Source organism: Mustela erminea, chromosome 6 (assembly GCF_009829155.1).
Source record: "Mustela erminea isolate mMusErm1 chromosome 6, mMusErm1.Pri, whole genome shotgun sequence".
NCBI lineage: Eukaryota > Metazoa > Chordata > Mammalia > Carnivora > Mustelidae > Mustela > Mustela erminea.
The window spans coordinates 84,059,779-84,076,340 of NC_045619.1; the positions used below are offsets into that span (position 1 = coordinate 84,059,779).

Genomic DNA, 16,562 nt, shown 5'->3' on the forward strand with positions numbered 1-16,562 from the left:
TTGCTTGGGTTGTTGTCAATAATTTGGACTCTATATATTCCTTCAACTACCCCTCAACAGAATGACTAAGAAGAGGAACCCCTAACAAGGGAAAGAATCAGAGAATATGGTCTCTGCCACAGAACTAATGAGTATGGATATAACCAAGATATCAGAAATAGACTTCAGAGTAACAATTATCAAGGCAATATCTAGGATTGAGAATAGTATTATCGACAATATAGAATCTCTAAGGGCAGAAACAAGATCTAATCAGGCTGAACTTTAAAAGGCTATGAACGAAATGCAGTCTAAACTGGATACTCTGACTGCCAGGGTAAACGAAGCAGAAGAACAAATTAATGAGCCATAGGATAAGATGATGGAAAAGAAGGAAACCAAGGCAGCATGGGAAAAACAAATTAAAACCAAGGAATCAAACTGAGCTAGATTAGTCACTCAACGAAGCATTCCAATATCAGAATTATTGGGATCCCTGAGGGGCTGGAGAGAGAGAGAGGTCTAGAAGATATATATGAGCAAATCTGTAGTTGAGAACTTCCCTAATCTGGGGAATGAACTAAGCATTCATGTCCAAGAGGCAGAGATAAGCCCTCCCAAGATCAATGAGAACAGACTGATGCCATGACATATAATAGAACAGTTTGCAAATCTTAGATCCAAGGAAACAATCTTGAAAGCAGTGAAGGGTAAGAAATTTCTTACATACAGAAGGAGGAACATCATAATTGCACCAAACCTGTGCACAGAGACCTGACACGGGCTGGAAAGACATAGTCAGGGTACTAAATGAGAAGAACATGCAGCCAAGGATACTTTATACAGCAAGGCTGTCACTCAGAATGGATGAGAGAAAAGAGCTTCAAAAACCAGCATAAACAGAAAGACTATATGACCACCAAACTGGCCCTGAAAGAAATATTAAGGGGGGTTCTATAAAAGAAGAAAGACTCCAAGAGTGATATAGATCAGAAATTTACAGAGACAATCTATAGAGACAAGGACTTCATAGGCAACATGATGACAATAAAATCTTATCTTTAAATAATGACTCTCAACATGAATGGCCTAAATGCTCCCATAAAGCAGCACAGGGTTGCAGACTGAATAAAAAGACAGGACCCATCCATATGCTGTCTACAAGAGATTCACTTTGAACCGAAAGATACATTCAGGCTTAAAGTGAAGGGATGGAGAAGCACTTTTCATGCAAATACACTGCAAAAGAAAGCTGAGGTATAAATTCTCATATCAGACAAATTAAATTTTAAGTTAAAGACTGTAGTTAGAGATACATAATGATACTATATCATTTTTAAAGAGTCTATCCAATAAGAGGATCAAACTACTATAAATATCTATGCCCCCAACATGGGAGCAGCCAACTACATAAGCCAACTGTTAACCAAAATAGACATACTGATAATACATTAATAGTAGGAGACCTCAACACTCCACTCTCAGCAATAGACATATCATACAAGCAGAAAATCAACAAAGAAACAGGTGCTTTGAATGGCACACTGGACCATATATACCTCATAGATATATACAGAACATTCCATCCTAAAACAACAGAATACTCATTCCTCTTGAGTGCACATGGAGCTTTCTACAGAAGAGACTACATACTGGGTCACAAATAATGTCTCAGCTGATACCAAAAGACAGAGATTATTCCCTGAATATTCTCAGATCATAATGCTTTGAAAGTGGAACTCAATCACAAGAAAATATTTGGAAGAAATTTAAACACTTGGAAACTAAAGACCATCCTGCTCAAGAAAGTCTGGGTCAACCAGGAAATGAAAGAAGAACTTAATTCATGGAAACCAATGAGAACAAAAACATGCTGGTCCAAAACCTATGGAGAATGTAGCCATCCAAGCCTCACTCAAATAAATACAAAAATCCTGAATACACAAATTAACTTTACACCTTAAGTAACTGGAGAAAGAACAACAAAGCTTAAGCCATGCATAAGAAGAGAAATAATTATAATTAGAGCAGAGATCAATGAATTAGAAACCAGAAATGCAGAAGAACACATCAAGGAAACTAGAAGCTAGTTCTTTGAAAGAATTAATAACGTCAATAAACCACTGGCTAGACTTATCCAAAAGAAAAGAGAAAGGACCCAAATTAATAAAATTATGAATGAAAGGAGAGAGATCATGACTAACACCAAGGACATAGAAACAATCATTAGAAATTATCAACAACTATATGCCAATAAATTAAGCAACCTGGAAGAAATGGATGCCTTCCTAGAAAACTATAAACTACTAAGACTGAAACAGGAAGAAACTGACCACCTAAATAGACTAATAACCAGTAATGAGATTGAAGCAGTGATCAAAAACCTCCTAAAAAACAAGAATCTACAATCTGATGGAGTCCCTGGGGAATTCTACCAGACATTCAAAGAATAAGAAATACTACCTACTCTCCTGAAGCTGTTTCAAAAAACAAACAAAAGGAAAACTTCCAGACTCTATGAAGCCAGAATGACCTTGATCCTAAAACCAGGCAAAGACCCCATCAAAAAAGAATTTCAGACCAATACCCCTGATTAATATAGATGCCAAAATTCTCAACAGCTAATGGGATCCAGCAGTACATTAAAAATATTATTCTCACAACTAGGTGGGATTTATCCCTGGGATGCAAGGGGGGCTCAACATTCACAAATCAATCAGTGTGATAAAACACATTAATAAGAGAAGAGACAAGAACAGTATGGGCCTCTGAATTGATGCAGAGAAAACATTTGACAAAATACAGCATCCTTTCCCAATTAAAACTCTTCAGAGTGTAGGGATGGGGGTAACATTCTTCAACTTCATAAAAACCGTCTACAAAAAGCCGACAGTGAATATCATTCTCAATGGGAAAAAGCTGAGAGCCTTTCCCCTAAGATCAGCAACATGACAAGGATACCCAACCTCACCACTATTGTTCAACATAGTACTAAAAGTCCTAGCAACAGCAATCAGACAACAAAAAGAAATAAAATGTATTCAAATTGGCAAAGAAGAAGTCAAACTCTCTCTCTTTGCAGATGACATGATACTTTTTGTGGAAAACCCAAAAGACTTCACCCCCAAATTACTAGAACTCATACAGCAATTCAATAATGTGGCAGGATACAAAATCAATGCACAGAAATCAGCTGCTTTCCTATACACTAAAAATGGGACTACAGAAAGAGAAATTAGGGAATTGATTCCATTTACAATAGCACCAAAAACCCTAAGACACCTTGGAATAAATCTAACAAAAGAGGTAAAGGATATACACTAGAAACTACATAACACTTATGAAAGAAATTGAAGAAGACACAAAAAGATGGAAAAGCATTCTATGCTCAAGGATCAGAAGAATAAAAATTGTTAAAATGTCCATGCTACCTAGAGCAATCCAGATCAAAATACCATTGACGTTTTTCAAAGTGCTGGAACAGGCTGGTCCGAAGGTAGTGAGTTATCTCAATTGATTGTTCACAGTCAGTTACAGATCAAAGTGCTGGAACAAACAATTTTAAAATTTGTATGACCCCTGAATTGCCAAGGAAATGATGAAAAAGAAAAACAAAGCTGGGGGCATCATGTTGCCTGATTTCAAGCTGTATTATAAAGCTGTAATCATCAAGACATATGGTACTGGCCCAAAAACAGACACATAGATAAGTGGAACAGAAAAGAGAGACCAGGGATGAGTCAAGATGGCAGAGAAGTAGCAAGCTGAGACTACTTCAGCTAGCAGGAGATTAGCTAGATAGCTTATCTAAAGATTGCAAACACCTACAAATCCATGGGCAGATCAAAGAGAAGAAGAACAGCAATTCTAGAAACAGAAAAACAACCTCTTTCTGAAGGTAGGACTGCTGGAGAAGTGAATCCAAAGCGATGGGAAGATAGACCCCGGGGGGAGGGGCCGGCTCCAGGCGAGTGGTGGAGCAACAGAGCACAAAATCAGGACTTTTAAAAGTCTGTTCCGCTGAGGCACATTGCTCCAGAGGCTAAACCGGGGTGAAGCCCATGCGGGGTCAGCATGGCCTCAGGTCCCGCAGGGTCACAGAAGGATTGGGGGTGTCTGAGGGTCACAGAGCTTACAGGTATTAGAACGGGGAAGCCGGCTACAGAGACAGAGCCGACAGTGAGCTCACAGCTTGGGGATACCTTGAACCACGGTCGCAGGCTTGGTGAGCTCGGAGCGCGGCTGGAGGTCAGGCTGATGGGAGTTACTGGGGTAGACCCTGGGGTTGTTGCCAGAGGCACTGTTCTCTGAGGGCGCACTGAGGAGTGGAGCACCAGGCTCTCAGCTCCTCCGGGCTGGAGACCAGGAGACCGCCATTTGTATTACTGTCCTCCGAAACTCTACGGAAAGTGCTCAGGGAACAAGAGCTTCTGAAAGCAAACCCTAGCAGATTAATCAGCCGGGCCCCTGGTAAGGGTGGTGCAATTCCACCTGGGGCAAAGACACTTGAGAATCACTACAACAGGCTCCTCCCCAAGAAGATCAACAAGAAATCCAGCCACGACCAAGGTCACCTACCAAGGAGTGCAGTTTCAATACCAAGGAGAGCAGCAGAATTCCAGAGGAGGAGAAAGCAAAGCACGGAACTCATGGATTTCTCCCTATGATTCTTTAGTCTTGCAGTTAATTTAATTTTTTTTTCTGTTTCATTTTTTTCTCCTCTTCTGCTAAAAATATTTTTAACTTTTACCCTTTTTTAACGTTTTTCAACTAGTTTAATATATATATTTTTTTCTTTTTTATACTTTTCATTACTCATTTTCTCTTTTTAATTCTTTTCATTCTTTCCTTTTTTTTTTTCTTTATTTCTTTCTGAACCTCTTTTTATCCCCTTTCTCCCCCCACATCACGATTCGGGATCTATTCTGATATGGTTAAAGCATATTTTCCTGGGGTTGTTGCCACCCTTTGAGTATTTTACTTGCTCCTTCATATACTCTTATCTGGACAAAATGACAAGGCAGAAAAATTCACCACAAAAAAAAAGAACAAGAGGCAGTACCTAAGGCTAGGAACCTAATCAATACAGACATTGGTAATATGTCAGATCTAGAGTTCAGAATGACAATTCTCAAGGTTCTAGCTGGGCTCAAAAAAGGCATGGAAGATATTAGAGAAACCCTCTTGGGAGATATAAAAGACCTTTCTGGAGAAATAAAAGAACTAAAATCTAACCAAGTTGAAATCAAAAAAGCTACTAATGAGGTGCAATCAAAAATGGAGGCTCTCACTGCTAGGATAAATGAGGCAGAAGAAAGAATTAGCAATATAGAAGACAAAATGACAGAGAATAAAGAAGCTGAGCAAAAGAGGGACAAACAGCTACTGGACCATGAGCGGAGAATTCGAGAGATAAGTGACACCATAAGATAAAACAACATTAGAATAATTGGGATTCCAGAAGAAGAAGAAAGAGAGAGGGGAGCAGAAGGTATATTGGAGAGAATTATTGGAGAGAATTTCCCCAATATGGCAAAGGGAACAAGCATCAAATTTCAGGAGGTTCAGAGAATGCCTCTCAAAATCAATAAGAATAAGCCCACACCCCGTCAACTAATAGTAAAATTTACGAGCCTTAGTGACAAAGAGAAAATCCTGAAAGCAGCCCGGGAAAAGAAGTCTGTAACATACAATGGTAAAAATATTCGATTGGCAGCAGATGTATCCACAGAGAACTGGCAGGCCAGAAAGAGCTGGCATGATATATTCAGAGCACTAAATGAGAAAAACATGCAGCCAAGAATTCTATATCCAGCTAGGCTATCATTGAAAATAGAAGGAGAGATTAAAAGCTTCCAGGACAAACAAAAACTGAAAGGATTTGCAAACACCAAACCAGCTCTACAGGAAATATTGAAAGGGGTCCTCTAAACAAAGAGAGACCCTAAAAGTAGTAGATCAGAAAGGAACAGAGACAATATACTGTAACAGTCACCTTACAGGCAATACAATGGCACTAAATTCATATCTCTCAATAGTTACCCTGAATGTTAATGGACTAAATGCCCCAATCAAAAGACACAGGGTATCAGAATGGATAAAAAAACAAAACCCATCTATGTGTTGCCTACAAGAAACACATTTTAAGCCCAAAGACACCTCCAGATTTAAAGTGGGGGGGTGGAAAACAATTTACCATGCTAATGGACATCAGAAGAAAGCAGGAGTGGCCATCCTTATATCAGATAAATTAGATTTTAAGCCAAAGACTATAATAAGATATGAGGAAGGACACTATATCATACTCAAAGGGTTTGTCCAAAAAGAAAATCTAACAATTTTAAATGTCTATGCCCCCAATGTGGGAGCAGCCAACTATATAAACCAATTAATAACAAAATCAAAGAAACACATCAACAATAATAAATAATAGTAGGGGACTTTAACACTCCCCTCACTGAAATGGACAGATCATCCAAGCAAAAGATCAACAAGGAAATAAAGGCCTTAAGTGACACACTAGACCAGATGGACATCACAGATATAATCAGAACATTTCATCCCAAAGCAACAGAATACACATTCTTCTCTAGTGCACATGGAACATTCTCCAGAATAGATCACATCCTCGGTCCTAAATCAGGACTCAACCGGTATCAAAAGATTGGGATCATTCCCTGCATATTTTCAGAAAACAATGCTCTGAAGCCAGAACTCAACCACAAGCGGAAGTTTGGAAAGAACCCAAATACATGGAGACTAAACAGCATTCTTCTAAAGAATGAATGGGTCAACCAGGAAATTAAAGAAGAATTGAAAAAAATCATGGAAACAAATGATAATGAAAACACAACGGTTCAAAATCTGTGGGACACAACAAAAGCAGTCCTGAGAGGAAAATATAGAGAGGTACAAGCCTTTCTCAAGAAACAAGAAAGGTCTCAGGTACACAACCTAACCCTACAACTAAAGAAGCTGCAGAAAGAACAAGAGAGAAACCCTAAGCCCAGCAGGAGAAGAGAAATCATAAAGATCAGAGCAGAAATCAATGAAACAGAAACAAAACAAAAAAAAAATAGAACAAATCAACGAAACTAGGAGCTGGTTCTTTGAAAGAATTAATAAAATTGATAAACCCCTGGCCATACTTATCAAAAAGAAAAGAGAAATGACCCAAATAAATAAAATCATGAATGAAAGAGGAGAGATCACAACTAACACCAAAGAAATACAATTATAAGAACATACTATGAGCAACTCTACGCCAACAAATTTGACAATCTGGAAGAAATGGATGCATTCCTAGAAACATATAAATTACCACAACTGAACCAGGAAGAAATAGAAAGCCTGAGCAGATCCATAACCAGTAAGGAGATTGAAACAGTCATTAAAAATCTCCAAACAAAAAAAAGCCCAGGGCCAGACAGCTTCCCGGGGGAATTCTACCAAACATTTAAAGAACTAATTCCTATTCTCCTGAAACTGTTCCAAAAAATAGAAATGGAAGGAAAACTTCCAAACTCGTTTTATGAGGCCAGCATCACTTTGCTCCCAAAACCAGACAAGGATCCAATCAGAAAAGAGAGCTATAGACCAATATCCTTGATGAACACAGATGCGAAAATTCTCACAAAAATACTAGCCAATAGGATTCAACAGTACATTAAAAGGATTATTCACCACGACCAAGTGGGATTTACTCCAGGGCTGCAAGTTTGGTTCAACATCCGCAAATCAATCAAAGTGATACAACACATCAATAAAAGAAAGAACAAGAACCATATGATACTCAATAGGTGCTGAAAAAGCATTTGACAAAGTACAGCATCCCTTCCTGATCAAAACTCTTCAGAGTGTAGGCATAGAGGGCACATACCTCAATATTATCAAAGCCATTTATGAAAAACGCACCGCAAATATCATTCTCAGTGGAGAAAAACTGAAACTTTTCTGCTAAGGTCAGGAACAAGGCAGGGATGTCCATTATCACCACTGCTATTCAACATAGTACTAGAAGTCCTAGCCTCAGCAATCAGACAACAAAAGGAAATTAAAGGCATCCAAATCGGCAAAGAAGAAGTCAAACTATCACTCTTTGCAGATGATATGATACTATATGTGGAAAACCCAAAAGACTCCACTCCAAAACTGCTAGAACTTGTACAGGAATTCAGTAAACTGTCAGGATATAAAATCAATGCACAGAAATCAGTTGCATTACTCTACACCAACAACAAGACAGAAGAAAGAGAATTTAAGGAGTCAATCCCATTTACAATTGCACCCAAAACCATAAGATACCTAGGAATAAACCTAACCAAAGAGGCACAGAAACTATACTCAGAAAACTATAAAGTACTCATGAAAGAAATTGAGGAAGACACAAAGAAATGGAAAAATGTTCCATGCTCATGGATTGGAAGAACAAATATTGTGAAAATGTCTATGCTACCTAAAGCAATCTACACATTTAATGCAATTCCTATCAAAGTACCATCCATCTTTTTCAAAGAAATGGAACAAATAATCCTAAAATTTATATGGAACCAGAAAAGACCTCGAATAGCCAAAGGAATATTGAAAAAGAAAGCCAAAGTTGGTGGCATCACAATTCCAGACTTCAAGCTCTTTTACAAAGCTGTCATCATCAAGACAGCATGGTACTGGCACAAAAACAGACACATAGATCAATGGAACAGAATAGAGAGCCCAGAAATAGACCCTCAACTCTATGGTCAACTAATCTTCGACAAAGCAGGAAGGAGTGTCGAATGGAAAAAAGACAGCCTCTTCAATAAATGGTGTTGGGAAAATTGGACAGCCACATGCAGAAAAATGAAATTGGACCATTTCCTTACACCACACATGAAAATAGACTCAAAATGGATAAAGTACCTCAATGTGAGAAAGGAATCCATCAAAATCCTTGAGGAGAACACAGGCAGCAACCTCTTCGACCTCTGCCGCAGCAACATCTTCCTAGGAACATCGCCAAAGGCAAGGGAAGCAAGGGCAAAAATGAACTATTGGGATTTCATCAAGATCAAAAGCTTTTGCACAGCAAAGGAAAAGTTAACAAAATCAAAAGACAACTGACAGAATGGGAGAAGATATTTGCAAATGACATATCAGATAAAGGACTAGTGTCCAAAATCTATAAAGAACTTAGCAAACTCAACACCCAAAGAACAAATAACCCAAATCAAGAAATGGGCAGAGGACATGAACAGACATTTCTGCAAAGAAGACATCCAGATGGCCAACAGACACATGAAAAAGTGCTTCATATCACTCGGCATCGGGGAAATACAAATCAAAACCACAATGAGATATCACCTCACACCAGTCAGAATGGTTAAAATCAACAAGTCAGGAAATGACAGATGCTGGCGAGGATGTAGAGAAAGGGGAACTCTCCTACACTGTTGGTGGGAATGCAAGCTGGTGCAACCACTCTGGAAACAGCATGGAGGTTCCTCAAAATGTTGAAAATAGAACTGCCCTATGACCCAGCAATTGCACTACTGGGTATTTACCCTAAAGATACACACGTAGTGATCCAAAGAGGCATGTTCACCTGAATGTTTATAGCAGCAATGTCCACAATAGCAAACTATGGAAAGAACCTAGATGTCCATCAACAGATGAATGGATCAAGAAGATGTGGTATATATACACAATGGAATACTATGCAGCCATCAAAAGAAATGAAATCTTGCCATTTGCAACAACATGGATGGAACTATAGAGTATCATGCTTAGCGAAATAAGTCAAGCAGAGAAAGACAACTATCATATGATCTCCCCGATATGAGGAAGTGGTGATGCAACATGGGGGCTTAAGTGGGTATGGGAAGAATCAATGAAACAAGATGGGATTGGGAGGGAGACAAACCATAAGTGACTCTTAATCTCACAAAACAAACTGAGGGTTGCTGGGGGGAGAGGGTTTGGGAGAAGGGGGGTGGGGTTATGGACATTGGGGAGGGTATGTGCTTTGGTGAGTGCTGTGAAGTGTGTAAACCTGGCGATTCACAGACCTGTACCCCTGGGGATAAAAATATATGTTTAAAAAAATAAAAATATATATATATATATAAAATAAAATGAATAGGACAACTCTTTAATATTTTCACAACTATTGTATTAGCTAAAGATGAGTTGCTTATGTAAGCAACAGAAAACCATCCTGTTGGGAACCAGTATATAACTGGATACCTGTGATATTAAAAAGGATGAATGTGATACAACAAAGAGTGAACACAGGCAGTATACCGATAACTGGCATAGTCCACCCCATTGACTATTCAGCTTCCATATGCATCCATAGACACATGTTGAAACTCCTGAGTATCTTGTTTGCTTCCACCAAACAAGATACAACTATCTATCTCAAAGTCCTCATCCTTTCCCCAAAATGAGGCAACTCAGATTTCCAACAGTCCTTATATCCATCCATAGCTTGGTGTAAGTGGAGTTATATATTTAGTTTTATAAAAACTGCCAGAGCTTTTCCCAAAATGATCATACAATTCTATATACCTTCCAATATTGTATGAGTTCTAGCTGTTCTGTATCCTCACCAATATTTGGTGTTGTCCTCCTATGTATTATAATTTAAACACAAATATGTGTTGATTTTAACAGCTATGCTTAGCTTCAGAACAAGGACCAATTAAACCAATGTAGTAGTGGGTTTAATTTATATTCCTTTCATAACTCAGACTTCTTTAAATAACTTCCTGCATTTCACCCATTTACCATATGGAGAAATCGTAGCCCAGAAATATATGTAGAGTAGAAGTCAGTAGGATATATTGTTAAATCTAGGAAGCCATAGTCATCTTGGCATTCACACCCTATAGCCTAATATCTGGAAGATTCTATATATAAAATTCCTCTGTAATAAAGCCTAGAACATTAATTTTTCATAATTTTTGTGTCTTCTTTTCAGGTGTTAATGGCCTTTAGGGATATACAAAAGGAGGTGAGATTAAAATTCAATTCTCTAAAATCCCTGGTCATATCACTTTCCCTTGCTTCCATTTTTACTATACCCTAATGTGATGTTGACCCTGATCAAGGTTTTAGTTTCATTCCTTTATCTAGTGATTTCTCCCTTTATAGAGTAGCACTGACTTGTCAGTTCAGGAAGCTAAGAGAAGAAGAGGTTTAACAACCCCCTTGTGGAAATATGATAACAGAGAAAATTGTATCTACCAGAACTTCTCTCAGCAAGAATACTCTGTGTAGTTATAAAAAACACTGATAAGTGACTGAGTTAGAAGGAGTCCCCAACTGATATGGTAGATTTCCTTAATGGGCAAGTACATCTACTAACTGTAGGAAAGTGCAAATTAGAGAACAGAGTAAATGTCTTTGCTAAATAAAAAATTCCTCCTCCTCTGCTCTTCCTCTATGCAGATTTCAGTCTTTTTCTATACTGATCAATATTTTTAAAATATGGTCAAACATGCACTATATTATTGGCCTGTCCCAGACACTGGGTTATTATATTAGCTTGCTCAAGGTCTTGATATATCTGAGTCCTACCAAGCCTGCTCTCCCACCTTCCCACCTTTTTTTTTCTGCCTGGTACAGTGGAGAACAATAAGCACTCTCTACATAACTTCTTATCAGTGACTATTTATATAAGTAAACACATAGCTTAGAACAAGTACTAATATTATAAGAAACAAAGTAAATGGGAAACTTTTAGACAGATGTCTTAACTTTTGTTTTTCTGACTAAAGACACAGTTTCATTAAAATTATATTTTAAAACTCTTAGAAATAGTTCTCTCTTCCTAGTTGGCAAGAGGTGATGTATAAATTAACTGAGAAGGCACTGAAAATAAATTTCCTCTAATTCACTATCTGAACCACTTTTGGCCTTAGAACTGAAACTATTCTATAGTCCCAAGAAGCTATGTCTTTGTATTCTGTTGCTATGTCTGGGACTTACTCTAAGGAAAATTAAATCAGTCTTTGCCTCCATCTAGCTGCAAGTAAAAGGGGGCACTGGTTAGAGGTCAGAAATTTGATATTTTTACCCAAGCCTTAGGGTCAGAGTGCCTCCACACTACTTGGAACTTTAGTTCCCTGAGGACTGTATCTCCTCCAGATAGCATTTCAGTTAGTAAAAGGAGGAAGCCTCTCTATAAGCGGGACTCCATCCTCTCAGGACCTATATATGAAGTTAAAAGTCATCTGATGTCCTCTATGCTGAAGCTCTCTTCTTTTGCTTCTTCATGGGGTCCACCAGAGAAATTCCTGCCCTCAAGGATCCTCCAGGCTGGTACAGCCAAAACAGACACCCTAGTCACAGACTTATTAAGAACAATTTTTGTACTTAAATACTGAGGGAATAATGTCAAGCAAAAGATATCAGGGAGAGGGTGCCTGGGTGGCTCAGTGGGTTAAGCTGCTGCCTTCGGCTCAGGTCATGATCTCAGGGTCCTGGGATCGAGTCCCACATCAGGCTCTCTGCTCAGCGGGGAGCCTGCTTCCTCCTCTCTCTCTCTGCCTGCCTCTCTGCCTACTTGTAATCTCTCTCTGTCAAATAAATAAACAAAATCTTAAAAAAAAAAAAGATATCAGGGAGAGATAGAATGTACTTTCTTTTTGATTAGACAAAGATTAGGACCCATGCCTAGAGCACTATTACACAGAGAGATAATCTACCAGACTCCTGTTTGCTCTGGGGTCCCAAAGGGTATATCATCACCAGCTGTTTACTCTAGGATGGGTACGAAGGATTTTTTGAAGGTCTTTCAGAGATATTAAAAGGTTCTCCTCGGAGAACCACTGGAGATGCAGAGAGAGTAAAGGGACCAGAAAAGGGAGAGCAGAAAGGCCAGAAAAGAAATAAAAGAGGAGAGACCACTAAATGAGCAATTATGACCATATGAATTGTGTGTCTCCCACCCCTAAAAAGGCCACATCTCACCCTATTTATTTATTATTCAATAAACATTTATTGAGCAGATACTCTATAGCAGGGTATTATGTTAAGTGGTCTGGTATGAAGGACACACACAAAAAAGTTCTGCTTTCAGGAAACTTAGAATTTAATTCCATCTTCTAAAAGCCCATAATTTCCCACATAGACATCACTACATTTGACCAAGTGTACAGCTGTTATACCAAATTTTCAGAGGAGACTAGCCTCTAAGTCTCTGACTCTCTCTGAATTCTCATTATTTTTCAGCTGCAGGAAGATGCTCGGATTCGAGGTAAAAGAACAGTATTCCAAGGTTTGGTTAAGCCTAGAGTGGTGGGAGGGAAAAAGGAGGAGTTTAACCCAAAGACTCATCTTCCATTTGGCTAAAAGCTGGAGCTCAGGTACTCTTTTCTTCCCCCACCCATCCCCCCCACCACCTTCAGCCAAATAAACACTGGCTCTCCCTGAACTCCCATGAGCACTGCTAGTCTCTCCTTTGTCCATCCCAATTACCTGGACAGGTTCCTCCCATGGGATGCATGCCAAGGACCTAAGGATACTCTCAGCCCTCAGTAAGACATGGCTCTTTTCAGTAGAAGAGAGACACCAAGCATAGAGGTTAGCAGCTTCCCCGTTCTCCTTTATGAGCTTAGCAGGGCTGGCATAGGGACTAAACAGTGGGGCAGTCAGAACAGAATGCTTATTCAGAGTGGTCAAGTTATAGCTCTCAAATGCCCAGATGCAAATTCCAGTGTTCAAGGAAAATGTTCAAAACATCCAGAAGCCAAAATTACAGCATAAAAGTCATATCTGGAGCACCTTCTTTCATCCACCCAAGAAGGAATTTATAAAACAGGGCTTTTCAAATTTCATTATTTTGTGTAAGTATACAAATCACCTGTATACCTTGTTAAAAAGTAGATTCTGGGGCGCCTGGGTGGCTCAGTGGGTTAAGCCGCTGCCTTCGGCTCAGGTCATGATCTCAGGGTCCTGGGATCAAGGCCCACATTGGGCTCTCTGCTCAGCGGGGAGCCTGCTTCCTCCTCTCTCTCTGCCTGCCTCTCTGCCTGCTTGTGATCTCTCTCTGTCAAATAAATAAATAAAATCTTAAAAAAAATAAAATAAAAGTAGGGGCACCTGGGTGGCTCAGTGGGTTAAGCCGCTGCCTTCAGCTCAGGTCATGATCTCAGGGTCCTGGGATCGAGTCCTGTATCGGGCTCTCTGCTCAGCAGGTAGCCTGCTTCTCTCTCTCTCTCTCTCTCTGCCTGCCTCTCCATCTGCTTGTGATCTCTCTCTGTCAAATAAATAAATAAAATCTTTAAAAAAAAAAAAAAAGGAGATTCTGATTCAGTAGGTCTAGCATGGACCTGAGATTCTATATTTCTAACAGGTTACAGTGTGATTCCAAAACTGCTGATTCATTCACCAGTATTGAGGATATAAATAACTGAGCCAAGGAAGGAATCAGAAGAATCAGAGAGAGGAGGATTCCTCAAAAGAGGAATCTAACAAACCTAGAGGTCTCTCCAGGAATTAAAACTACCCATGCTTTTCTAGCCTTTCCCCAAAAGAGAGCTCATAAGAGGCCAAAAGTTCTTGGATCTTTAAATACAGCCAGTCTAGAAAAAAAAACCCTCCAAATCTTTCTCCAAGCCTGTTTAATAACCTCTATTCATCAGAATGTAAAGAATTATGTCCAGGTAGCCTCCATCATGAGATACAGAGGATATTTTCTTGGCTGCTGATCCCTAAGGGTCAATAGGCCAAAAGAGCCAAACTTACCTCAGCTTGAAGGATATTCTCATTTATCTAAGAATGGCTGAATTTCAAGGAAGTCACTGCAGGGCTTTCAGAATAACCATCTGATGACCTAGAATATAAAAATGTTGACTTACGATCCCAACTGTTGCTGCTACTAGTTTTCTGCTTCCTAAAATGGTGGGGCGGGGGGAAAGGTTGGTGGCATTCAGAATAGGATGAGAATTCAAGCCTCATTGTGTCTATATTCCAAACAAAAAAGGAGACAGGAAGTGAGAAATCAAGGACCTGGGCCCCAGTGGCAGTGCCCTGGGACTGAGACATTTTGCTAACTCCTAATGCCCAGCTATGATTAAACAGATCTGATGGCCATAATTCACTATGCTTTGCAAGTGATCAGATGTCTGGTGCCACATTCTGCAACTGCCTCTCTGACAGGCCTGTAAGTTTTCAGTTTAGTTTAAGTTCTAACTTCTTCTTTAGCTATAGTCCTAAGTAAGGATGTGAGCAGGGCTCAGGGCTCTCAAGGAAACATTTCTAGACCCCTTTAACAGAATGACTCTTTCATGTGTCCACCTCAGGGATGAGCAACTTCTCCATGACACCCAGGTCATCTACATCCTGGACTGGGTAAGTATCTCTCTTATGATAATCCCCAAAGGAGATGGCAACTACCAAGATATGGATATAATGGCTTGGAATATAGCTGGCTCTGAGCCTTGAGCTTTCAGAAGCCTGTACTTCCAATATACAACTCTCCTAAAAGGGCAGGAGGTGACAACCCCCCTGCACCATTCTCAACTAATGGTGAACTACAGAACCAGGGCTTCTTCCTCCATCCTCAGCCCCTTCAGAGATACCTGTAATCTCAGGATCAGTCCTGGACCTCACCATAATAGGTATGGGGAGATTCATATCAGAATCTTCAGTTGAGGGAATAAGGGAACACAGAAAGAATGTCAGATAAGGAAAAAAAATTCATGAAAAAGGAATAAAAAATTAGAAGGACTTCAAAGAAGGAAATAATAAAAATTTGAAAGTACAGGGTCCCATCATTGGGAGATGTTGATTTCTTTAAAACACACACACACACACACACACACACACACACACTAGGATTGGTTGGCTGGGAAGATGGCAGAGTAGGAGAACCCTAAGCTCACTGTGTTCAATGAATTCAACTAGATTACACTCAGATTAGCATAAATAACCCAGAAAATAAATCTGAAGACTGGCAAGACAAACTCCACAACTAAAGGTAGAGAAGAGGCCACATCAAAGAAGATATGAAGGGTTAAGACAGAGTTTGGGGGTGACACAAACCATAACTATCAAGGTGGGGAGGGAGCTGGTGTTGCACAGAAGGGCAAAAACCACCAGGGAGCCAGGAATGGGGAGGATGAATCCCATAACATTTGCCTTTGAAAGCAAGAGGGGCAGAATTTCTTGAGTTCTCAAAAGCAGCAGGACTTAAAACCTGAAATTTTAAAAATCAGCCTTCTGGGCTCTGGGAGCGCCCAGAGGATGTTAGGAAGCTGAGTTCTTAAAGGGAGAGCATGACAAACAGTCTGTACAGATATAGTATAGAACCATCAGTGTGAAAAATGCCAGGGCAGAAGGGAGGGAGAGCAATTTTTCATCTCAGATCATGGCCCACAGAGACAGAGATCACATGGAAACCCCCTTCAGAAACAAAGGAGTTATTAGGCTCTGTTTCCCTCCCCCACCTCCTCTGCACAAACAGCCACCTGTGGGAACCAGTACACTGGTGTCAATACTGATTACCTAACTTGCTTGCACCAAGCCTCCTTAACCCCAAGCTTCAGCAGATCTACTTTCTGAGTCACACTACCATTAATCCCATCACTCCAGGACCCCTT

The 16,562-nt window shown here is 39.7% G+C and overlaps 1 protein-coding gene across 1 annotated transcript in view; it reads left to right on the top strand.

The window, feature by feature from the left end:
* C6H12orf54 (chromosome 6 C12orf54 homolog) overlaps positions 1-16,562 on the top strand; it is a 48,950-nt gene that overhangs the window by 12,167 nt on the left and 20,221 nt on the right. Inside the window, exons 5-7 of the mRNA XM_032348035.1 lie at positions 10,937-10,969; positions 13,192-13,216; positions 15,264-15,312. Coding sequence (XP_032203926.1) covers positions 10,937-10,969; positions 13,192-13,216; positions 15,264-15,312 — 107 coding nt within the window. The remainder of the gene's footprint in view (positions 1-10,936; positions 10,970-13,191; positions 13,217-15,263; positions 15,313-16,562) is intronic.